This window comes from Drosophila virilis, chromosome 2, assembly GCF_030788295.1.
Source record: "Drosophila virilis strain 15010-1051.87 chromosome 2, Dvir_AGI_RSII-ME, whole genome shotgun sequence".
Lineage (NCBI taxonomy): Eukaryota > Metazoa > Arthropoda > Insecta > Diptera > Drosophilidae > Drosophila > Drosophila virilis.
This window is the reverse complement of record NC_091544.1, coordinates 7,820,142-7,846,026: the sequence shown is the minus strand read 5'-3', so window position 1 is coordinate 7,846,026 and position 25,885 is coordinate 7,820,142. Positions and strand designations below refer to the sequence as shown.

Sequence of the window (25,885 nt, the reverse complement as noted above, 5' to 3'; positions counted from 1 at the left end):
TTACGAGCCCCCAATAATTTTTTTTGTAATATGATATAACCGATTTCTATGCCTTGACATAGTTGAATATGGAGATTCGCTCTACCTTTGCATTTGGCAACTAGTTGACAATTTCCCTGTTGATTTTCCCCAATTTTCACCGATTTCTAATATGAATGTCGTATGTGTTGAACTTAATATTTTCAGTTGGTTTTCGCATTTGATGCTTTCGCCATTGACTGTTTGCTTGATGGCTTCATCTCTGCTTCTACAGCTGCAGATTGGCAGCCAGTTTCCAATTTATGGTCCGTCACTGGCTTAAGAATTATGGCCAATGGGATTCGGTTATGCCAACTGTCAGCTCGCGTACAGTTACCCATATTGGGGTACCGACATCGAGTGAGGGAGTGAACGAAGTCTGAAATTGATATTAAAGCCATCAGTCAAAGCGCAATTGGACTCACCCCTCCGAGTGAAAAGAGTCTCCTTCTGAATAAGCTTAAATCAGGCATGGGCTCGTATGCTTTGGCTTTGAGTCTAACTTTTGGCCAGGAATTGTTACATTGCCCTCATAGACTGTTTAGTGGGCTTTCACTTGTGCGTCATGTGATGGCAACGGCTAATCTCGTCCATCGGGACAGCAGTAGCCCCATTAAAAATGCCTTTGTCTATGCCTCCGACACAGCTTTGATCTCGGTTCCGGCCTCATCTCTTGCCCAACTTGTCCACTTTTCCAACTAGCTGTACGCATGCAAGCGTTTTGTGTGTGTGTGCGTGCGTCGGTTATGTCAAAAATGTCATCATACTCATCATTGGACGTTGTCTCGTTTTGCATTCCTCTGGGACCGACTCGTTCGTGAACGTCATAAAGGCCAATGGCATGATAAAAGTTCTCCTTTGTTTAATGGAATTTTATTGCCCCAAAAATGAAATGATACTTGTCGCAAATTTTATTTCTGGCTTTGAAATCGATTCAGAAGTGTGAGCATCAGCATTATATAATGGCCTCATCAATAAAAACAGATTTGTGAGTACCCCTATTTATTTATTTGTTCACATCGACAGCTTTCCTCGTTTCCAACCAAAGGTTAAAAATTGATAACAAAATTATCGTCTTTGTCCTACTTTTGGTACGTTTTTTCTTTATTCAGCTGAAACAAGATTTTTTATATATGTTTATTTTTGGTTAATTTTTATTTATATTTAATATTATTTCGGGACTATATCTACTTGTATATTCCATCGAATTTGCGCACATTTCCAATAATCTTTTTTGCTGCATGACTCAGTTATGTGCAATGAAATTTGCTTTCATTAAGCATAGGCATGGGATAAATTTTCGAGATAGGGTGTATATATTATAATGTCTTTGACTATGGTGCTTGTGTTTGTCTGTGTGTGTGTGTGTGTCCGCATTGTTTTAAATATTGGCACAAAATCAAATTAACTGCTATTTGTCAATAAATAACTTGCATACAAAGGCAAACTTTATTAAAATTCACCACAGAACGTTGTAGTTTCCGGTTTCAATTACGCAATAAATTTTCGGTACTACACCCGCATGGACAAAGGCGTAGATAGATACGAATTGTGGGAGAGGTGGTGTGGGGTGAAGGTTGGGGGATTGGTGGGAATCGCCAACACTATGACACGAGTCCGAACGCAGCAATATTGAAATTTAAAGCCCCATTGGCAACTTGTCACAATTCACAACCTGTCCGGCAGAAGCTGGACGAGCCGACAGCTGCGCAAAATATGAGCCAATATAAAACCAATAAAGCACAACTAGCAAATGGCCAGGAGCAACGGCAACAAGGACATGCCAAGACATGTACATGCTAGCATAACAATATCAAATCGCTCTAAAACGGAAGTGTGGTTTTGGCGCCATATTAAAACTTGCACATGGTAGGTGCTACATACAGACACACACAGCTAAGCCGAGTACATGGATGTGTGGGAAGTTATCAATGACAGCTTGAATTATTATAAACGTAACACGGAACTAAATTATGAATTGCATTAGGCAATCGAAAGCCGCCGACCGAGCCAGTCATAAACATTAATAACCAATATGCCAGGAGTCGACCCAGGCAGAAGGCAGGCCGCAGACAGGTCAAAAGACAAGCGTGTGAAGCGCATAAACAAGCTGTGAAAGGTTATGGCCATAGAGGGGGAGAAGGCGGAATCTATGTAGTTGCCAGCAAAGCCACTATTGCAATTTATGGCAAGCGTAGCAAAGGCAGCGCAAAGTTTTCTTCTTTTTTTTTTTTATTCACCTTGGCACTAACTTGGCTAACGCCACTCTTTGGCCTGGCGATGATGCATTGAAGCGGGATTTAAAGTTTAAAAGGTTTCGCGGCTTGCCCCAGGCCCAGGTCTGACAGGCATTTGGCGTTTTGGCGCATAATAAATTCGAACTGTAGACACATGGTTTAATTTATCATCAAATGGCTGCAATCAGTTCGCGGCCTAGTGAAAGCCGTGGAATTTATTGGCCTGAGTTATGGCTCAAACTGTGTGGAACGGTGTGGATTTGTGGCCTGTAGTTTATTTGTTATTACGGCGCAGATTGACTTTTTAATTATTGTGCGATTGATGGAAATATTGGTTAAAATGGATATGTTGTAGCTTGAGAAGCTTTGGCCTTGCCGCCTATTCATTTAAAAATTCCATTATGTGTCTGTCTATTTGCTTTAATTTGGTTATTCATTGGCAATTACTCCTAGATGGCCAACACAAAAACATATTTATTTTATATTTACATATGCGTTGCCCGCTGCTCTCTGCTCAATGCCTGCCGCTTCTTTGGCAAATGGTATTTATAAGAATTGTAATTGAATTGGCAATATAAATATGCATGCCATTTAATTACCACACACATACACACATGCATATATACACAACACAAAAGTGTACTGGTTTACAGCTCAGCTGGTTTGCAGCTCAGATTCAAGTTTAATTACATTTTATTTCCTTGAATTTTATGGCTTTATATGAAATAATTGTCAAATGATCTACCGCAAAGTTCACAAAATAAAACAAAAGTTGTAAATGCAACTCTTATCAGGTTGCTCGATAACATGTGGGGATAACGTGGCGTATACGTAACATATAAAAACCCAGAGCCAAATCATTGCGCTGGCAATGAAAAGCACTTTGAAATTGGCCATGACTCGGCTGCCTGGAATCACAGATAGCTCCCAAGCACATTCATAATTTTAAGCATTAGATAAACACATGAGGGGACTTATAGGGTGCAGGGGGTTTGGTTGTTAGGGGAGTGAAGGAGTTTCAGACTAAGCATGACGCTGCCGCTCTGTTGATAATCATAAAAGGATACGCTTCGATAGGCAGCAGCAGCAGCAGTCGATGCCTTCAAATCAGGCAGAAAAACGCTGTCGTGTCTGACTAGCTATTGCTGTATAGTGTATGTATTCGTGGGTGAGTGTTTGTGTATGTGTGTGTGTGCCACATTTCATTACGTTCAACAAGACGCTGCTCGGCACTTGAAGCACGTAACAAGTTTAAATTGCGCTCGTTGACTGTTGACTGCCGTGCGGAAGATGTCGATGTCGATGGCGATGCCGATGCTGATGCCAAAGCCGCTGCCGTTGCTGAGGCCGTGGCTGCTGCTGCTGTTGCTGCTGCTGCTGCTGGCCGAGTCATGGCCCAGTCTCAATCGAAGCAGAAAAGTGTATTTATATGTAACGGAAATGATGCTGCACTTGTGCGCCGCCTTTTAGCAAATGATCAGTAATGCGATATGGCCGGGGCACGGGGCGGCACGTCAGGGGTCAAACGGGTTGCTTGCCCAGGGAATGAGCATTCAATTTCTTATACTTATAAATGTGCTCCTGATTTTCCGCGCTTATAAATGCTTATGATAGTCATAGCCAAATGCCTGCCCGCTTCCTGCCGATGCCACTCTTCTTTCCAAGGCAATTGTGTGGCTTGCGATAAGCGCTATTTTATCGCTAATTGTAAGTGAAGCGTAAAGTCGCTGCTATAAATGCCTGCAAAGAACCTGAAAGTAAATAAAGATATGTGTAACGTGCTCAAGTGCCAATTGCCTGGGCATTAGCATTACTTTTTATGTGCCCGAATTGATGTGTGCGTTGTGTGTGATTCGACAACAATTTGGCACCTGAGAGTTGCTGTCGACTTTGTTGCATTTTACGATTTACCACAAATTAAATTATCTGGAGCAGTACAGCTGGGTATTATAAATATTTATAAATGTTGTATTTCTTGCCTAACAGTCGACACACGGCATTTACATTTATTGTAATAGTCAAAAGTTTGCTTGCTTCATATCAAAGTCATGTATGCTGTCAAGCGTTAAAGGTTCGCACACCTGCAAATACACACATACCACCATAACACACATCCAGGCGAACAAACACACAGCCAGTCGCAGCTAGACAGATATGCATATTAATGCTGCGTATACTTTATATTTTCAGCTGCTGCAAATGTTGTAATGTAAGCGCCGTTGCTCAAGTCAAATATTTGAGCAGCGGGCACACAAATGTGTAACCAACACGCTATTTGCTTGAGGCAACCTCTACAAATACACACACACACACACACACACACACACACACACGTAGAAAGTGAGAGAGGGTATGTGCATGTGTGAGCAAAACACATGTGACGCCGTGCAAATAAAAATCTTGGTAAAAGCGGAAAAAAAGGTGAAACGTGTATTAAATAATTCCTTTGTCGAGCACATTTTAATCGTGCCGCAGCAACAGCAAACAAAGCAAGGTTTCAGGCGGCTGCAAAACTGCCCGGCGGACAAAACAAATAAGCCCAACCTCAATGCTTTTGACCGCCACGTTGTCAGCGGCACACTAAAAATATAAAACCAGATACAACAGGAGTACTAACAAAAAAAAAAAAGAAACACAAACTCAAAAAACTGCGAACCTTGTAAAAATGCACAACTGCGGCCAGCGAAATGTGTTGTTGTTGTTGTTGTGGCACTAGTTGTTGTTGTTGTGTCCACGTACGCGAGTCCTTCAAGCGATGGCACGAGTTTTGGTCTATGGCGGCGCATGACAACTAAGCGGAACTGGGCGCAGACCAGGGTAAGCCCAGGCAAATGGATGAGAGCGGTGCAACGGTTTGACAAGCGCGTGAAGAAAAATTTCTGCATGTGTGCGCCAAAAGGATCCAAAATAACGCAAACACACAACCATTTCACACACATGCACAAATGTTGAAATTGTGAAAACAAATAAAACGGGCAGATTACTCCTTTGGCTCTCGCTGACTGTGCGAAAGGTTGTGTGTGTGCGCGTGTGTGTGTGTGTGTGCTTTATAACTGCTACGTGTGTTGTGCGCTTGTTGCGGCCTTGCAGGCATCAGCAACGGCTAAAGCAACGCCATCTTTTTATTTATTTATTGTTTTTGTCTGTGTTGCTGCATTGGTGTTATTAGTGGCCATTGTTATTGTTGTTGTTGTTATTATTATTGCTGCTGCCTTTGTTGTAATAAAGTACAGCACACGTCGAGGACATTTCTATGGCAGCAGCTGGCATATCACTCAAATATTTGTATATTCATATATTCATCAATGTATATGCAGATTTTTGAAATATGCGCAGGCAAAAGATTTCCATATTTTAATTTCAAATAATTTTACTATCACATTAATGTGGCTCGATTAGAATTTAAATATTTCAGCTTGATCGTGGTAACTATATTATATACATGTATCCGATTATCAATAGGTGAAAATAGTGTTATGGTTTTGTGCAATTGCAAGTAACTGGCAGAAGGAGGCTTCTCCGACCTCATTCAGCACCAATAGCCGTATCGATCTAGTCTTGTGTGTCCATTTGTCTACATGCATCTATCTCAGATGCTATAAGAGAAAGGAAATATGAATACTGGGCGTGCGCAGATCAAATTTTTTCAATCGTCGATAATCTGACTCGTTCTATTGAAAACTATTAAAATCGTTATCATATATTAGAGCTTGAGACAGTTTCTCGCATTCTTCCTCACTCGTACTCTCTCGCTTATCTTATCGTTTATTCCCTAAAATATTTGCTTTTCTATGTTATTTGCACGAACTTTATTAAGTCCTGCAGATTTTGATTTTCGTAGTATAGGAAAAAGAACAACGCTAAGGCACATCAATCTTCCGAGAATATCTTCCATTTTATCGTAAAGTGACTTAATCGCATACAAATTTCATTGAATATAAATATATTAATTGTTAGCTTGTTTTTATGAGCTTGTTTTTATGTATTTATGAGTTTATACTATGTATTGAAAGTCAAGCGGGTGGTATGCAGTGGCAAAATATCCTTCTGATTTCCCAGGATGTAATTAATTTGAATAAATTGTTGCAAGCCGCCTTTGTGCCTAACCTTTGAATACATTTCATAAGTTGCAGTGAGTTTCATGTGAAATTGTCAATTTCAAAATAAATAAATGCATATAAAATAACGACTGAATATTAGAGTTTATGCTTGTTGTTTCTGGTGTGGCGTTTACTTAATTCTCAATTTCGGATTAATTTTTTCCACAACTTCAACAAACACAAATAGAACAATTAATACTTACACAAGTGCGTTCAGGGAATTCTTTGCATAACAAATTAAATGTAAGTGCCACAAAACCAAATAAAATAGTTATAGACTCAATGAGCTGGTGGCTGCGAGGCAACGTGACACCTGAGCTTGTACAGCAGCCACCACAACAAAAGCTCGGCCACAACAAGTAGCGCATAACAGGCAGTCAAAAGTAGCAACAACAGCTACAATAACAATTGCCAACACATTTGTTGGCTTCTCATTAAAGATTCAGTTTGGTTTCATGGGAGAATTAAATCTTGACATGTCAGTTGCGAGTCGACAGAAAATTGCCACAGCCGCTGCTTGACACGAACAACATAATTTTATGGGAATTTATGCAGTGCACTTGTCAGTGTGCGGGTCAGTGTGTGGGCCAGTGTGTGGGCCAGTGTGACCAACTTAAAGTTGAAATTTAAATTTATCAAAAACAGCCCTCGACCGACCCGCAGCCGACCGTCAAGTCGGCCACACAAACAGCCCCTCTTCTACTAATGTTAAGTGGTTGCTTTTAGTTTGTTGTCTAATGCATATTTTATGCGACAACCTGTGATTTGTTGCCGTTTTAGTTGTTTGGTTGTTGTTTGGGAGCTGAGCAAATGAATTTTGGTGTTTTGTCTGCGGTAAATCGAAGCCAACGTCAATTGTTGCTCGGCTTTATACTCGACTGCCTCTTGCCGATTTATATCTTAAGGATATTTGCCAAACTGTTGCATTACATCCGCAACCATTGAACCACAAGTCAAAGGAATTCGACTTTTTTTGTATTATTAATGTCCTTTGCATTCGTCTTGCTTTGTGTATATATTTTTCAGTGGTTGCTTTTGGAATTTTAATAAATCATTGCGCATGAGATGCGTAACACGAGGCGCCTCGAAATGTTATCAAATCAAATGAATGCGAACGAATGCCTGCCTGCCTGAGTGAGTGACTCGAATATGCCTGAATGCTAAGAAAGAAATGCAAAGAAACGAAATTACGGACTCTTAGCTGCTTGGTTGCGTTGCCAGCGGCTCATTCGCAAATAAATAATTTTTAAAATGCTCCCAAAACATTTGCTGGATGCGTTGTAAATCAAAAATGCCAACGCATTGGCAAAATATTAGGGCATTCGTCTCGGCTTGAGGGGTGACGTTTAACACAGCATCAAATATGCAAATTGTAAATTGTAAATGGTAAATTGTTTGCCTTTTGTTGTTGCTGCTGTTGCTTTCACTTATTGTGAATTTGCTGCGTGCTGCGCCATAAATTTTTTCGATGTGAAAAATTCTTCGTTACAAACATTTTTATCTGAGGCATGAAGCCTTGCTTTTGTCGAATGGCGTCTGATTACCAGGTCGCATAGTGAAGCACTTATCAGAGCGCATAAATCAGCAAAATCACGAGCCAACAAATGTTCTTCAAACTCACGATGATGACGGTGGAATATGAGCCCGTCAACATGCCGGTAAACGCGCTAGTGAACTTCTCTTATGCTAGAAATCGGAAGAGGCAATACCGCTTCTATTGTTTTAATACTTTTAAAATACTGAAGTCTTTTCTGTAGAAATGAAGTTCGTTAAAATTGGGCGAATTGAAACGATATGCGAAATTAAAAGACACTTTTGGTACTCATTTGCTTATTTCTTACCTGAAATATTGCCAAATGAAAGGCTGTCATTGGTAATTGGCAGAATTATCATAGGTGCTAAAATATTGATTAGCATGCAATCGGCTTCTATGAACAACATTTATTACGCTTGAATTAAAACAATTAAAATTTGGTCAAAGTACAGTTTTCTAAATTTACAAACAATTGTTTATTGGTTCTAAAAGACAGAAAACCCATATATCAAGTATCATTAAAGCTGAAAGTCTCTAAAATAATTGTGTCTATTAAAAATTCAATTAATATTCATGCATGCCATGCATCGAATTCAAGCTCCTGAAATATACAGTCTGCTGTCAACTAACTGTTGAGGCCGAAGTGTAACCTAAATCTGCCACAGTTACGACCAGCAGATGCCTACTTTTTATTTTCAGGGCTTTTGTTTCTGCCAATACATATATGGGAGACGCAATATAAACTTTCAATTTTTAAAGCATGAGTCAGCAGTTTATATGATAAATGATGTATTATTTTACTGCTGAAGCTGCGACACAGCTAGCGCAGAATGTGTGCAATTTATACAGACATTATGTAGCCGCAACATTAACCCCAAGTGTAAGAAAGCGTGTGTTTTGGTGCCTCAACATTGTTTAATTTACAATTTGCGCATTAACTTTGTCACATAATTCTAATTAGCGCTTTTAATTTGTTTATGGGGCACTTTGCACCGTTACCTAAAATTATTGCTGGCTAAAATTGCGCTGGGAACAGCTTAAATATCACCACCGCGCTGGACGCTGCCAAGTGCTCCACATTAACGGGGCAATGGAGCCGCCATCGGAGGCGGCCACTATTTTTACGAGTCAGCTGGCAGGAAAGTCGCCCAGCCAGGGGTGCTGGCTGCCATGACAAAGTCATTAAATGCGACGCAAATTAGATTTATTGTGCGCCACTGCACCTGCCAGGTGCTGATGTTCCTACTGCTACTGCTTTGTGGGCTGCGGATGGGTTGGCTTGGATGTGGGTGCTCTGCTCCCATCCTCTTGCCTGCAGCTGTGCTGGCCGTTCTGCGGTCGTCCGTTTGACCGCCAGGGACATCGTTAAGGGTTTTTCGTCTCCGCCCTTGGCACTCTGCTGCCCCTTTGCTTAACAATAAATTTACATTAGACTGTTACATATTTGCACTGTTTGCTGCGCGCATTTCAAAATCAGCCTGGCTCTGGCAGGCAACGGGCAGCAGGATATTAGGAAGGTGGGACAGCTTTTTAACGTGGCACAAATGTGCGCGCACACATGTAAGTGGCGGCAGCGCGGTACGCATTCAACGTTAACTAGCAAAATGATATGCAAATAAGAATAAATCCGTCACTCGTTGACGTTGTTGCCAGGACCAGCCACAAGCCTCAATGTCACTCTCCTTAATAGCTGCATTTGTTTTCGCTTTACGTTCACTTTGCTTTCTTGTTTAAGGGCCAAATAATAAGGAAATTGAAAAATACAATTTTAAGGAGAAAACTTGTAATCCTTTGGGCATAGGCCTTGTAAATTCTTTAATTCTTTCTACATTTTCTTATGTTCTTGCTCAAATTTGGTATTAAATCTTTATTCAGTTGGAAAATCTAAATAAAATCTAAAGTTTTGAAAGGAATTAGTTAAAATTCTTTAGACATTTCTCTTTAAAATAAACTTTTCATGAAATAAATAAAGTCTTAAGATAGCAGTAGAAAAATGCCTGAAATTAAATGAAATGTTTGCTATTATTTTCAAAGAGATTTTTTGTATTTGGATAAATCAATTTGTATATATGGAATATTATCTCTGATTTGTTCTTGTTATGCATTTCCATTGAGTTCATGCTGTTGCTGCCTTTGTTTTCGTGCTCGCACTGAATTTGGAGAGAAATCTAATGTCATAACTAACGTCATTTCATTTAAGCAAATATCACGACCTAAACAAAAGCCATTGGATGCAACTGCTGTGCGGTGGCAGGCTCTACGTTAGAGCGTAGACTTTGGCATTTTTAGGGTTGGGTCGGGGTGGCAGCCCCCTAATGAAACAAGAAACAGCAGGCGGAGCAGCAGCAAACAAAACACACACAGACACACAAACACACACACATACACAAACACACATACATACATACAGTTCTCGTGTAGAACGTGCAAAGCGAGACAAATTGCTGAAAACGTCTGTTCCTGCTGCTACTTCGCTGAGTCGCCATTCCATTTCGGTGGGCAGGTGTCAGGAGCTGGTAGCTGGGAGCTGGCAGTTAGGCGCTGAGGCAGCAGGAGCGTTCAAGTTTTCGCATAAACAAAAGCAAATATTGCGCACTTGTGCAATTTATATTGCAAAACAATTGTCATTAGAAAATGCCGCACGAACAAAAACGGCGCAGACAAAAGGAGCCCAGAGCCCAGGCCGAAACTCACCAAGGACTCGGAGTCGGGCTCAGGCACAACTGCAACTGTCACATGTGAACCAAGGAGCAACAGCAACAGCAACAGCAACAGCAGCGGCAGCAGCATTTTATGGTACAGCTTAAGTGCTTCAAAAATTCCACGTAATGCACTCAAAGCAACGTCTGCCCAGTCTTTGGCTTTCCCCCAGAGAGCTGCCCCTTTGCCATAACTCCCCGCCGAAAACAGACGGCAAATAAGAAAACGTGCGAGCTGCGGCGCAAATTAAAGTTGCTGGTTGGGCAGGAAGCCGGATTCTGTACTGGGTCCTGCGATGACTCCTCAGCTGCTGACAGAGCAATGTGTTTCAAGCAAGTCGCTGCATTCTGTGTTGTGTCCTTCTCACCCCTCCGGTCGTTGTCCCTTTCCCCTCTTTTCATACGCTGTCATTCGTCGCCGGTCGTCGCCGCTTTTTCATCTTTGTACGCCGTGCGGCATTTTCCTTATATAGGTTTTTTGTGTGTGCGATTTTCACACACTCTCCCTAACACGCACACAAACACACACACACACACACACACACACACACACACATACACTTTTTGTTCATTAGTGGATAATGAACAATTGCAGCATTATGACAGCAGCAGCAGTAGCACTAGTAGCAGCAGTTGGCCTGCTGCTGCAGTTGGCCAGTTTTTGCTCACCTCTAGCTATCTAGTTGCAAGCATTTTTATTAAAATTCCTTGCGAGGACCATTAATTTTCCTGCTCCTGCAACTCGCTATTTGTTCTATTTTTTTTTCTTTGCTCTCGTTTGGGCTTGGAGATGTTTTGTTCGTTCGCCTGCCGGGCTGGTGTTTATTGCAGTTAATTCTTGGCAGTTTCGACGCTTCAACCATTTGCCTTGGGAACTGCCTCCTGTTTGATCTAGTTGGGCATTGCTTATACCCTGTAAGAAAAGGCTTATTGGTAGTGAGCAATGATTGTCTTTATGGTAAGCCGAGTGTTGTCTCTCTGCAATTTCTGCCTGCCGATGATATTTTTATAGATACATTACAGGAAACTATATATTGACTTATTTCATACGCATTATTCAGCTTCATTATTACAGAAATACAATTGGATCGCCTCACTTATATATGAAATAAAAACAACATTTTTCAAGACTGACAAATATAAAATATAAATAATTTTCCCAATTTACAGTCAAAAGAACAAATATATTTTAAATTTTTTCGATATTTTTTATATTAATTTTTTTAAGAATGCGAATATATAGTATCTCAAGTAGATGGATTTCACTCGAATTTTATATCTTTGCTATTCTCACTCGAGCTACAGCTTTAAACAAACTTTATTGCGTTCAAGTTATTGATCACAAGAAATTTTTGAATTATTAATAATATCACTAGGTCGATCAAAATGGTATCACTTTTAACGCTTATTCAGTTTTCACAGGTCAAAAGACTGTGATCCATCCAACCCACATATTAAAGTCGCATGCAAATTGCCATCTATTTTGCGTATTGTATAATCAAAGTTTTGTTGGCACATTAAACAACCTCTGCCACTGGCAATTAATTTGGCTTAGTTGAGTTTAGTGCACTTCCGTTGCACACGGCGGCCATTTTGTTGCTGCGCCGGATGAACAACAGGCAGACAGACACATAGACAGACAGAGAGACAGACAGACAGACAAAATGGACAGACACGAGGCTGCAAATTCATGAGTGCTCAAAAGCAGCTTTAGTTTTTATTACCATTAAAAGCGGATGCGTAGTTGCGACGCCCCAAAAACAAAATATCCCACATAACTCAAATACATAAACACAAACGCAAAAGCTCGATATACATAGGTATGCATGTGAGTGTGTGTGGGTATTAGTGTATTTGTTAGATGGACTCTTGCTGTGCCGCATTGTGTGGCACGTTGCTAGCTGCATTTTGACAATGGTCTTTGCTGGCAACACCTGAAATGAAATCCAGCCATGACCCCATTGACAATGACATCGACAACGACAACAACTGTTTTGAAAGGCAAAACTGAAATCAACTAACAACATTAACAGCGCCCCGAAATTTTAGCGACAGAGAAGCTTACAGGGTCGGCTCAACCCAGAGATTGGGGATGAGGCTCGACAAGCCAGACAATAAGCGCGCTTTGGCGTTGCTGATAGCTGAAGGCTGGTTGCTAGTCTCACTGGTCTCACTGGTGGCTCTGGTGGCTCTGGTGGTTATTGCATATGCACACACGCAATGCATGCGACAGGGTAAAATAGACAAAGCGTCGCCGCATGCAACGCGTGGGGGGGAGAGGCGGGGAACGAACGTATTAAGGTACTCCCGTGGCGTTGTCCTAGTCATTCACCATGACAGTGGGTGGCGGACAGTCCGGAGTGTCGGTTAGGGTATCAAACGGTGGGGCTACTGAAGATTGGGCCTTTGGCGCTTTAGCAGAGTCACATATGCTCCTAACGATAATAGTTTTCTGCGTAATTTGTTCGCAATTTTAGTGAAGAGTCGCGCGGATATCGCGCTGACAAAACTTAGCCACACGCATTTGGTGTGGCATCCTGGCAGCACTGTGTATAATTTAGTACTCCCGACCAGGCGTGGATCGGGATAAGCCTGAAGCTGGGGCGCTCTTTTGCACGCTGACACTTTTCGCTCCGACTCGTTAAAATTCATTTTAATTTGTAGTTGTAGTTGTTTGCCAGGGCAGTGCCGCTGGCCATGAAGACGGGCCAGCAGTGAGACAGACAGCGCGAATGTTGAATGCTGAACAGTCACAGAGACAGAGACGGAGACAGCGACACAGACAGAGACAGAGCGTGGGCGAGCAAACAGGATGGCGCACGTGTCTCTGAAGCCGCATCCTGCGTAGCTTTATAAACAATTTTGAATTTTGCGGTTACGCGAAAATTAATGGACGCCTCGCTTTTGTGCGGTTTTTGGTTGCGTTGCCAGACGACCGAGCACATGGCGCATGGCTGCGGGGCAAGCAACGCGTGCCACATCGTTTGCTTTTAGCGCTGGCGACGATGGCGGCTAAATTTTAACATTTTGTCATTAGTGTTTGCATTCTAGAAACGAGATTGTTGTTTGTCGTTGTGGTTGCGGCAAGAAATTGCAGCGTAATGGCAGAATGAGCGAGCAGCGCCTGCCTGTAACATCATGCGCATATCAAGGAGCTGGCTTATTTATGACTAACGCCAGCATCCAGCAATCAATTAAACCAATAACAGCCAAGCTAAGCTAAGCAAAGGCCAACAAAAACCCGTCAAGTGCTGGCCAAAATACAACACATATCCAACGAACCCATCCACACACACAAACACACACGTACAAGTATGGCGAAAAGTTTGCTGCAAGTTGCCAATGATTGTCAGGCAGTCGCATGTGTGTTATGAATAAGCCAAGAAACTTTTGCCTTAGTACTGCCACTGCCCGCCACCACTGCCACTGTTATCATCACAGTGCAACGCTTCCAGCCAGCTAAGGAGCCTCTCGCTGTTGCCGGAGCCAGCGAGTGAGCGCGGTTAATAAAACAGACAAACACTCAAACTTTTGCTATAAAAATATCTGGCTGGATAAGCTTGAGCGGGTTTGAGGGCTTTTTTTTTTCAAGTTGCCAGCGTTGTTTGCTTGCTAAACAAGTGCTATTAAAAGAGCATAAAGGTGAAAGGTGGGCGTAGCTGAAAACACTCGTAGCGCGCAGTGTCAGTCGTAAAGGGTCTTCCCCATTTGCCTTTGTACTACATAGCTGCTGTGTAATAAGCCCCGACCAAATTTAAATGCAGTACACAGCGCCTGCAGTCGCTGAATGCTTTCGATACCCTCTATTCAAAATTGAAATGGATGTTATTGTGTTTGGCCCATCTATAAATTGCTGTGCATTTTGCGTGTGCAGAAAATAATTTAGCTAGATTCTATTTTCATTTAATGAATTTTATTTTTATTTGATTTCGTAGTTTGTCAGAGAAAAATATTTCTCTCGACAAAGAGGTATTCCAAAGTTCAGCATGCTTTGAACTGTTTGCGCTTTTTTTTTCATTTTATTTTATTTAATATACTTATAAAGAAACTTAGGTGCACTTTTGTAGTTGGCCTCTTGGCAAGCTTTTTAATGCGCCACAAAAAAAGCAAAGGTAAAAACAAAACAGTTAAATTTTAAAAGCTTAGTTTCATAAGGCTTTGTATTTTGCAATGCTGAATAATAAAAATATATTAGCTACTGAAAAATGCCACTGATGCCAGCGTAAAGCTGAAACTTCCTCAATAAACAACTCTGGCTATCAACTTAATAAATAATGAGAATCTTCTGGTGAAAATCATAAAAAATGAAAGAAAGGGATGGAGGTAAATAATTATTAAAAAAAAAAATGTTATATTTGTAATCAAAAAAATGAGGCGTGTTTTACATACTTTTTCAACTTTCCTTTAAAAATTCAATTGACTTGCTGGTATCCTTCAGCAAAAATAAATAAGCTACCTTTTTCTGAAAATTGAACACTTCATGAATTTCTCATATAAAATCATGGGATCCGATTGAAAACCTTATATAAACTTTTGTCTTATATTTTGGAACTTTATGCACTATATGCGTTTCAATCTAATGGGATGTGCAATGGGGCGTATGAGCAGCATATGCATTTAATGTTGATGGATTATATACGCGCTGTGCTTGCAGCTGTCTATTTGCTTAATTTTAGTTTTAAACTTGACTTTTTGTTTGTTAGCATTCGAAATGGCATAATGGCTCAATGACAAAAGCGACAGTGGCGACCCCAAAGTGCAAAATGCAGTAAAATATTGAAATTGTACAGTTTTCCGTTGAGCAATGATGCGTAATGGCAGTCAAGTTTTTGTTGCTGACAGCGAATGACGCTGCAAGCGAGTTGAAAGGTGCACTCAAACACACACATGCACACAGACGCATGTATACATGTATGTGCAGTGAGATTTTGATTCTACGTGACCAGAATGCGGCAGTTGCGTTTGGCGTTCTTCTGGCCAATGCATCTGCTCGCCGGCGAAGCGAGTCAAGTGGAAACGCGACATGTGCATATAGAAATGCAGACAGACATACACAGTTGTACCTATGAAATGTATTTGTATATATAAGTATATACCATATCATATCTGATGGTCTTTAAGGGGCTTAGTCTCTGGAAAGCAGCTTTGCTTGTTCGGTATACAACTTGTGTTCTTTTCATAATAAAAATTCTGACATAACTGATTGAAATTAAATGAGTTTTCATGGGTTTCACTCTTAATATTGTCTCCCTTACTGCCATTAATCCTCGAGTGTCCTTGCATAAGTGTTGCATACTTTTCAGCGCTTTCATATGCTTCAATCAACGAACAATAAAGACTTTAATAATCACTCACCTCTGCTTTTTGGCTGCCCGTTGCAATTGGTATCCCATTAATGTTAACAAAAAAACTGCAATCAATTTATATTTTTATTTTTGATTAACATTTTCCATTTTATTTGATTATTTCTCTCCTGCTTTTCCGCATTTCGCTATGCATATATTAACTGGTTTGCCTGCACACCTTCAGTGGATTGGTGTGTATGAGGGTGTGTATTTGTGTGTGTGTGTGTGTTCGTGTTTGTAAATATGGATCTATCCTGGGGGTGTTGCGTTCGATTTGATTGGATTGAAAGGCTCCCAACATAATTATGACATTCTGCTTTCACGCTGTTCATAATTGTTTGTGTTTTACTCTTTTTCTATTTTAACTGCTGCTAATTTCAATGCAATTACGTGTGCGTGTGCGTGTGCGTGTGCTTGTGTTTGTGTGTGTTCATGCGGCTGTTGTCATTTTCAACATATTTCTGTTGTTTTATGCAGCTTTGTTTAATCTCTGGCATGTTTTTTTTACATTTAAATTTATATATTTATTTATTTCTGTTTGGATGAGTGTTCATGTGTTTAATTTGCTTTTATCAAGCACACATACATACATTTATAGACGTTCTTTAATTGTAGGCATTTATGTTTTTTTTTTTCTTTTTTCCATAATATACACATATATATTTATATGTACATACACACAACATTGAATCATTTTTTTATATGTATATGCATTTTGCTTAAACCGTAACTATGTATACATAATTAATTTTATTTATGCTAAACACATAGGCATATCTCATATTATAGGTAATAGTTTTATAAAGATTCTTGCTTCACTCCAGGCCATCTTTGTTCATTTTTTTGCTTAGAATTTTCCTTTATTCTCCAACATTTTTCAACATACATATGTTTAGCTGCTAATCAATTTGTTTGTTTGTTTTTTATATATTTTTCTCCCGTGTTGCCTCATTTTTCCTTTTATCGGTATCATAGTTATGTTTTATAGTGTATTTAATGTGTTTTCTTTTAAATTATGCATAGCTTGTTGCTTTGTTTAGCAGACAGTTTTCTTGTTTGCTCAAATAACATTTAGTATATATGTATGTATATAAGTATATATAGATTTGTATATATATGTAAAGTTATGCATACACTGCTGCACAGTTTTGCCATTGGCTCTCAAAAAACACGTTTTGCCAAGTTTAAAAAATAAATCAGTTTACTTTGTCAATAGCATCGTTTACTCTCATCGCATTAAATCACAACTTAGAGAAATTAGACGCACTTCCTGTTGGGCTCTCCACATCCTCCAATATAGTGGGCTAATTTGAGTTTTTGTTTCGTTTTGCGTTTTTTGTAAAAAATAGTTTACAATTTTGATGTTTTCCATTTTCATTTTCATATTCATTTTCGTTTTTGTTTTTAATTTTTGCCTTTTTAGTTTGTTATTTTTGTAAATACCATAAATAATTGTGTTTCGTTAACAGTTAGCATATAGATTTTATAGTTACAATTACAATCTTAACTAAACATTGACTAAACTTTGTAATTTGCTCTTACTACACGTTCCAGCTGATGTCAGTGACACTGCATAAATTTGTATGTATTATTTTTCTGTTTTGGATTTGTTCACGTATTTATTCTCATTCGCTTTCTCTAAATATTTCACTATTTCGCCTCATTCAGCTTCTCTTTGCTTAAAGATTTAAATTTTTTTTCACATTTACATTACACAGATACATCAATAGGTTTCTATAATTATGCCCTCATATCAAGTGCTGCTTACTTAAGTAGTTGTAGCTAGTCATGGGTACATCTACATGCATTTTATATTAATAAATTGATTTTTTTTTAGGTTTTCTTTTGGTTTGTGTTGCTTTATCACTATGTTTTTTACCTTTGTATGTGCACATTTTCTACTTTTTTGACTTGTGTTTACATTTAACTATTTTGAAGGTAATTATGTTTATTCTTTTTTTTTTTGTAAATATTTATATTAATTTTTTTCTCAACTTTATTTATTTGATTTTCTTTATAATTTTGGTTCCATTGCTCGATATTTAAAATCATTACAGCTTTGGGGTGAACCTATCGAAGCAAATGAAGTTCGAACTAACTTTAAATTAGGCACATCTATTAAATGAGCTCTCGTTAAATCTAATTACTCATGACATGCTTCTAGGGGCAAAAGGTGGTGTCTGCTTAGCTCAGTAATAACAGTTCGATATCAATATATAAAAAATATTTTGAAATTATGAAAACAATTTAAATGAATCAGTTTGAAATTTCAGTCAATAAAATGTTGCGATAGCTTTGCTAAAATAATTTTTTACCCCGAATACAAATTTCTAACTTTGCTTCTACTGACACCAATACCTCGAAAACTCTGCGAGTGGAACCGAAAGGGCTATCAGTGATTTGTGCACTACAACATACAAAAAAAACCTTTGACCCTTGACTTTAGCACCGGCTCTATTCTAACTCTGGTAGGTATACCTACTGCTATATGTGTACCATATGTGTAGTTGCTGAATTGGCCCCCGACTAAAGGAGGTTTTTTATTGCTACATATCGGCGCTCTCTGACTGCGAGAATATAGACACAAATAACACACATACGTATATTTTCATTTATTTAAATCATTTTGTTTTGTGAATTCAATTAGAAGTTGTACATATTATGGTTATTAGCTATTGCACATTTGGCCTTTCTGCTGTTGCTGTTGGTGTTGCTATCGCTGTTGCTTATGCTCTTTATACTTAAACTACGTTTGCCTTCAACAAATTGGATATTGAGTTAATGGGCGTTTATTTTATATATATATTCTATACATAGATATTTTATATGGTTTGCTTGAATTCATATCTGATGTGATAATCTTCGATCTGCTTGTTCCTTTCAAATCTATCCTGCTTCTCGTTACTCGCTACTCGCTACTTTCATCTCGCTACTCGTTAAGCTACATTTCTCTAATTTAAACCGAGGGTGTGAAATAAAATTTGTCACTTTTGCATTTCAATCTTTGTACAATTCGGGGATGCCATAAACTTCATTTACTTGGTTTATTGGTGGTTGTTGTTGTTGTTGTGGTTGTTGTTGCTGGGCTTGAAGTTGCAGGTGCTGCTCGTTGTTGGGCAACTGTTGGTGCATCCAGTGTGGCTGCGCATAATACAACTGTGGGGCAAAGTGCGTTGCTTGTTGTTGTTGTTGCTGTTGTTGCAGCTGCAACTGTTGTTGCTGTTGTTGCAGCTGCTGCTGCTGCTGCTGCTGTTGCTGTTGCTGTAATTGTTGTAATTCGTATATCTGCGGCTGCTGGTGGTGGAGTTGTTGAACGTGGTGGTGCTGCGATTGGTGTTGTAGTTGGTAGCGCGGCTCCTTCACGTAATCGGCGCACGGTGGCTGCTCCTGCTGCTGCTGTTGCTGCTGCTGTGTGGGATACATGGCCACCGCTCATGGCAGCTACACCAGCAAACTAGGTGCTAGCCACTCATCCTCCGCCAGCTGCAATTGCTACAAGCTAAGTATCAGACGTACACACTACAGTCTGCCCCGAGACTTACCTGTGGACTGACCTGGAACTGTTGCATGGGATAGGCCACAACGCCAGCTGCCTGAGGCAGCGCGCCGCCAACGCTCTGAGTAATCTGTGGCGCTGCGGCGGCTGCTGCACTGGTTAGCTGCGGCTGTGGCGGGACACTCTGCCAAGTGCCTGGCAGCTGTACGCCCATGCTATTGGGTGAAATAAGAATGGTGTAGCCAACGCTTGTTAGTATTTAATCAATGAGCGCTGCTTACCCCATGTAACTGGCCTGCTGATAGCCTGCAAATTGACCGTAGGTGAAGCCTTGCATGCCCTGCAGAAACTGGCCGGGCTGCAAGGCACTTGCCGGTGCCGCTGTGGGATATGTGGGTGCCGGTGGATACCAGTAACCGGCCACTTGCTGCCCATAGGCGGCTGCTGCTGCGGCCGCGGCAGCTGCTGAGCCGAAGGGGAAACCCTGCGCCAGCGCTTGGCCCGCAATGGCGGACATGTGATTCGGATCGCCGCTTTCCTTGCCCCACGCGCACTTCACTGGCTGCTGGTTGATTTCCGTATTATTGACGGCTACGATGGCGTGTGTAGCTGCTTCTTTTGTCGAGAATCTAAAGGCGAAAATAAGCGTGTGTGTGTAGCAGAGTGTAAGGTTAGAGCAAACTAATTTGCTGGGGGAGTTGGCTGCAGATTGACCTGTTTAAATTTCCATTTAACCTGCAGCAGCAGCAGCAGCAACAAGAAAAACAACAACAACAGCTCGACAACAAGTTGTGTTAGCCAGAACAAAGCGTAAAAGTGGTACAAGCGTCTGTGGAATTGTTTTTGCGCTTGTTTTACTTGTAGTAGCTGCTAGTTGAGAGTTCTTGCTGTTGTTGTTGTTGTTGTTGTTGTTGTGGCTGGGTTTGGGTATAACTGCAGCAACTACGAGGGCAGCGGCTACGGCAGAGACCACTTGGAGTCCCCAAGCTCATTATGTTACAAAACGCCAAACAATGCCAATGGGGCTCTTTCGTCTCCCTGCGCCCCTTGTCATGCCCTCTTACACTCGCTCTCAGTGCTCTCGCGCTGCTTTTGCTCTGTGCATACCACAGAAATGAGTTTTGGATAGCGCACAAAAGGCGCACACGGACCTGGCCAGCAACTGCAATGCGTTGCCCCCTTTGTTGCTGGTTGGCTGTTGGGGTAATGGCGCGCTGTTAAGCCTCAGCACTCGCCAGGAGGGCCAACGGCAGCCATTAAAACCCTATCACCATTCGTGGCGGCAGCTGCGATCTGCTCTCTGCTCAGCCCACAGCTCAGCTGCATTTCCCCAGCTTACGTTTCTCTCATGCTATTGGCATCGCTTTTGCCTACTTTGGTCGGGGATTTGGTATTTGGTTTTTTTTTTCGTATTTTTTTTCTGTTTTTACTATGGGCAGCGACGTTGCTGCTGTTATTGCGTTTCATTGTTTTGTTGCCTCAAAATTTGCCTGTTTTTGTTGTTTTTGTAGTTGTCGTTGGTGCAAAAGTGTAGTTGATTTATTAACGGTGCGGCGGACCCGTAGCTGAACGGAGGCACATTGAAATGGCGTACACTCAATTGCAACGACAACAACATGGAAGCGGTTTTGAGTGCGGAGCTGGGCCGCAGGCCACAATGCATACCAGTCGCCGTCAACGAAATCAAAATGGCGGGAAACAATGGGCTAATGTGGTATCCAGAACCCGCTTTTTGCTTTTGATACTTTTGCTTGCACGGTTTTGCGTCACTTTTATTGTGGTTCCTGTGACCGTGCAGCCCTTTTAGGTGGAATGTTTTGCATTTCAAGCGACAGAGAGTTGAATGTGCGTTACGTATACGCACTGGGTGTTTACTACTTACCGCACAAATGCATAGCCCTTATCCTTGAAGACGCGTATCTCCTGTATTGTGCCATATGGCGAAAATGTCTTCTGCAATATCTCCTCGTTGAGAAAGCCAGAGAGGGCGCCATTGATGCCGCCACAGTATACGGTGCAGTTAGTAGGGCTGCTTTGGTTATAAACCTCATCAAAGGTCAGAGGTTTGATATTCACTGAAAATGCAAACGATAGAAATCAAAATGATGTGTCTCGATGTGAGTTGTTCGGAGTTGCAGGGGGTCACTTACTGTCTGCCTTGGTGGCTGGCGGTTTTCGGGTGGCCCAATTTGTGCGTATCGAACGCGAGCCGAGCCACTGACCGTTCATAGCAGTGATGGCGGTTTCCGCTTCCTGCAAATGCCAAATTAAATGGAAAACAATTAGCTAAAAGCTGAACGCTATTTGCCACAGTTTGTTTAGCTGCTTAAGCCGCTTACAGCCAGGCAGCCTGAGCTGCTGCAAGGCCAAGTAACAACATCAACAAACAGCTCAGAAAGTGTTGAAGAAAAAACAATTGCGGCCGTCGAAAAGTTGCTCCTTGCTTGCTCCTTGCGACTTTGTTGCTAGCAACAACTTGGGCGCTCTTTGATACGCGTAGCCTCTAGCTGCTGCTCCACTCTCGCCACAACTCTTCAAGCAGACGCTGCATGCACAAATTATAATTTCAATTTCACCCAAAAGGTATTTCGTGCGTATCAAACGTGATTCATACAAAAATGATTGCAGCCAGTTGCAACTCTTGCATGCAGTCATACCGCCGTGTGTGTGTGTGTATGTCGTTTGGGCGTTACAGAGCAATTTTCGTTGCGGCACACTAAAAGTCCAGGGCGCAATCCAGCAACATTGCCATTACGGAGTTTGTTGGCATTTTTTGGTGAACGTTCCGTGCACCGGTGGTGCAACATGGGCTGAAACTAGACACCTACCGCCGCAGGTTCACTTAAGCATTTTCTACTTTTTACTTGGGGACTACGTGCAAAGCTTGAAATCAGTGTCAAAAATATCTAAGTGTTACCAAGCTGAATGCTCTATATAATGAAATGAAACTTTTAAGCTTAAAAGCATGTAGCAGCAGCGGGAAAAAGTGTATTTAAAGTGCGTAGGTTAAGTAAGTGTATTTCCAAAAGTTTTCTGGTGTTTGGTAGATAGCTCTCTCTGAGATGGCACGAGCGTGGAAGCAGAATATTCACTTCAAAAACTTTCAATTTATTGTTTTATTTAAAACTAGAAGATACCTTGTAAGAGTATTTCTTAGTCTGTATAAAGCCAATTGAAGCTCTTCTTGATATGTTCGCTTTAATTTAACCGCTTGCACAAAAGTCAACAATTGAGTGGCTGCCCCCAGCGATAAACCAAGCAACTGTCGCGCAACTTTGTCCATAATTTAAATTGAGTGAGTGAGTGTGTGTGTGTGTGTTGGTGTGTGCTTGCCTTGGTTAAGTCACGCAGTTTGCGTGCGTGCGCATTTTTATGCATTGCCAGTTGCATTTTTCATATTTGCATAAACTATAAATTTTACATTTTTTAACCGATACGCATCGTTGATTGCGACACTGCTGCAACAACCAGGACAAGCAGGCCCGGACGGGCCAGTAAACAATGCGACAGCCCGCCGCAGCGCCTCGACCCCGGGCATCAGAAGCTATTTAAATATTTTACATTTATTTATCAGCCGTGGCACTGCGGCGCCTGCAGCTTTAAGCGGCCACATGCAATATTTAATTTACTGCTGCTGCTGCCAGTTGTTGCTGCTGCTGTAGTTCCCCATTTGGCTTGGTTTCATTTGACAGGCGCTTCAAGTGCAGTCGCTGTAACAAATGCAGTTGCAGCTAAGTATTTGCTGTTGTTGTTGCTGCTTCTGTTACTGTTTCTGTTTCTTTGCCAATTGCAATTGCAATTCCATGTGTCAACGGAAATTGTCTTAACAAACGGTCAGCTTAGCTGTTAGCTGCAACTTTGGCAGCGAACTGATGGCCACGGCTAATGCAATGCCACTGACGGAGCGAACTTTGGCCAAAAGTTGCCTTTGCTGTGGGCCAAATAGTTGTTGCCGCTTCAAGGGTCTGGCCAAAAACTTTATCAATCATTTTGGTGGTAAATTGCTTAGAAAACATTTGGTGAACATGAACTGCAAAACGGAAGTGAAGTGTATTTTCTCGAGGCTTGTTTAAGAATTAAAGTTTAAGAGTATGGCCGAGTATTTGCTTGCATGGTATTTAAGAGCAAATCATGCGCATAAATACGCTTTCAAATGCCTCATTGCCTGTCATAAGTTTACGTTTTCAGTGCACAGTTCAAGAACCTTTAAATAATTTGCCAATTCATCTAGCTCAAGTGTCTGTTAAATACCACAACATGACACCCGATCGCCTGGCTCCAACTTGCCAAAACTATTTATGAAACTCTCACTTCAGGTCCAAGCATAACCCGACAACAACAACAACAACAACAAAAAGTATATCTACAACGACAACAACAACTGCCTCAAAAAATGTCGAAAACTAATTGCAAAGTTTCTGAGCAAAACATGAGGCAAATAACAAACGCAACAAACAGAATGTTTTGGTTTGGTGTAGACAGTTTTTGGCCATGGCTTTTTGGCTCATTGGCATTGGCACTTGAGTGTTAGAAATTTTCTTGGTTTGGTTAAGATATCAGTTGCTGTTGCTCTTGCTGTTGTTGTGGGCAGGCGATATTAATTAATTGTGTACGGGAAATTTGCAGCTAATAGCGAACAAACTTCAGACACGTTTGCCTGCCTGTGGTTGTGACAACCAATGCTACAATGGCCACAAAAAACAACAACTCGAAAAAGGCGGCAGCTTTGTGCTGTCTATGTTGAATTACCCTGACAGATTAAAGTCGAGAAATCTTTGCCACACAAAGGTTTATTCGGTCAGTACTCAAATATCCGCAAATTATTTCCATTGAAAGCACATGCAAAACTTATTCAAGACTATTTTTCAAGCAATATTCGTAAAATATTTAAGGTCCTCTGGCAAGGGTATAATAACCTAATCGAATGCTGACAAAATCTTAGTCGACTTATGAGCGCCACGTGAAGCAGCTGTATTTTAATTAAATGTTACTCAAACCCTGAACCCTACTGGTTGGCAATTAGAACATAAAACAAAACGTATGTTTAACTTAAAGAATTGCATAAATGCCGAATTCCAGTTGCGTCGTAAAAGTTCATTTAATAGAGACGACAACTTCCGCTTACGGATAAGATAATTAATTTTCGAGAAAGATGGCGGCAAAAGTTTTTGGCTCGCTGGGCGCCCAAATTTAAAGAAAATTTTCTGTAAATTCAATTTGATGTTCAACTTGTTATAAGTCATTTTGGTGCAACTTTTGCTGTACTCCTTTGTAAATATTGATTACTTGATAAGCGTAGAGAATCCTTTAATGCCCCCGCATGGCCTCAAAAACGGAAATGGCACTGCCGACCGTGGGAAGCGTGGTTGCGGGTATGCGGGGATGCGGCAGCGGTAGAAGTCACTAAAAAGTTTTTGTTGCCGAGCAGCTCAGAAACAGAACCAAAAAGGCGAAATACCTTCATTAAGCGAATAAAGAAAAGCAAAGTAAGTTGAAGAATTTTTAAGTGGTTTAAAAGGGTTTTGTCATACTTTTCATCTGTTTACTAACAACAGCCAGGCCTGCCCCCTACTCCGTCCCATTTGCCACAAATGGTTGGGCTGACATTTTGTGTACACAACGTAAGTCGGGAGCAAGACATTTTAAATGTTTATTAAAACAATAAGGAAATGGTTTGTGCCTGGTGCAGGCAAAAATAAAAAAAAAAGAAACACAAAAAAGGGCTAAGCAGGAAAAGGAAAAACTGTAGCGAGCGAAAAGGTGAAAAAAGGCAAAGTCAACACACACAAAAGGGGGATAATCCCCACACAAATATACTCTAAGAAAATGGGAATGTGTTGTCCTTTTTTCTCCTAGCAACCATTTTGTCTTTTAATAAAGGTAACCAGACGCACAAGTATTTAGTGCTTGTCCCACCTCCCCCGCTCCAAAATCGGGCCGGACATCGTCTCAGGCTAAAAGGTTTGGGCAGCCAAGCTTCTAAGCCAGTTCTGCTTAGTGCTTCGGTCAGATTCATTAACGTGGCTATTTAGATAAGCGTCCAGAGGCTTTAAAGCCTACCATTATCCAAGTCGCGTCTTAAAGTCCGAGCTCCAAAAGCCACAATGTCTCGACTAACTATCCGTCTGCCAAATTCATGATTTCTCAGGGCATTTCTGATGATTTCTTGATATTCAGAGAATAACTCAAGTGGCAAATCGTTTACACACTTGAAATGCTGTCCCATTCGTCGCATTCTAAAGCATCAAACAGATATTGATGTGTAAACCCAGCGACAGGCAGCTCCCGCAGCAACGTCTCTTGGCGCAGTCAGTCGTTGGCTGAAAACTGTTTTCATTTCGTTTAGACCAAAAACGTTTTCGATTTTTGACCATTGCCCGGTCACACATCACAACATTTTTGGTGGACTGGTGTGAGTACGGAGCAGCCTGGGCGTGGGCCCTAAAATCAGTATTT

At 41.0% G+C, this 25,885-nt stretch overlaps 1 protein-coding gene and 1 long non-coding RNA gene across 3 annotated transcripts in view; one reads left to right on the top strand and one right to left on the bottom strand.

The window, feature by feature from the left end:
- LOC26531212 (uncharacterized) overlaps nucleotides 1-25,885 on the top strand; it is a 252,619-nt gene that overhangs the window by 17,611 nt on the left and 209,123 nt on the right. The gene's annotated exons all lie outside the window — the stretch shown is intronic.
- LOC6631151 (cytotoxic granule associated RNA binding protein TIA1) overlaps nucleotides 19,260-25,885 on the bottom strand; it is an 86,035-nt gene continuing 79,409 nt past the window's right edge. The window contains exons 5-9 of one of the 2 annotated variants that reach the window (XM_032438997.2): nucleotides 21,580-21,682; nucleotides 21,312-21,504; nucleotides 19,711-20,058; nucleotides 19,476-19,644; nucleotides 19,260-19,425 (exon numbers count right to left, since the gene is read on the bottom strand). In XM_032438997.2, the coding sequence (XP_032294888.1) occupies nucleotides 19,375-19,425; nucleotides 19,476-19,644; nucleotides 19,711-20,058; nucleotides 21,312-21,504; nucleotides 21,580-21,682 (864 nt within the window). In that variant the 3' untranslated portion in view covers nucleotides 19,260-19,374. The remainder of the gene's footprint in view (nucleotides 19,426-19,475; nucleotides 19,645-19,710; nucleotides 20,059-21,311; nucleotides 21,505-21,579; nucleotides 21,683-25,885) is intronic. The other variant, XM_002054469.4, reaches the window with a different exon arrangement.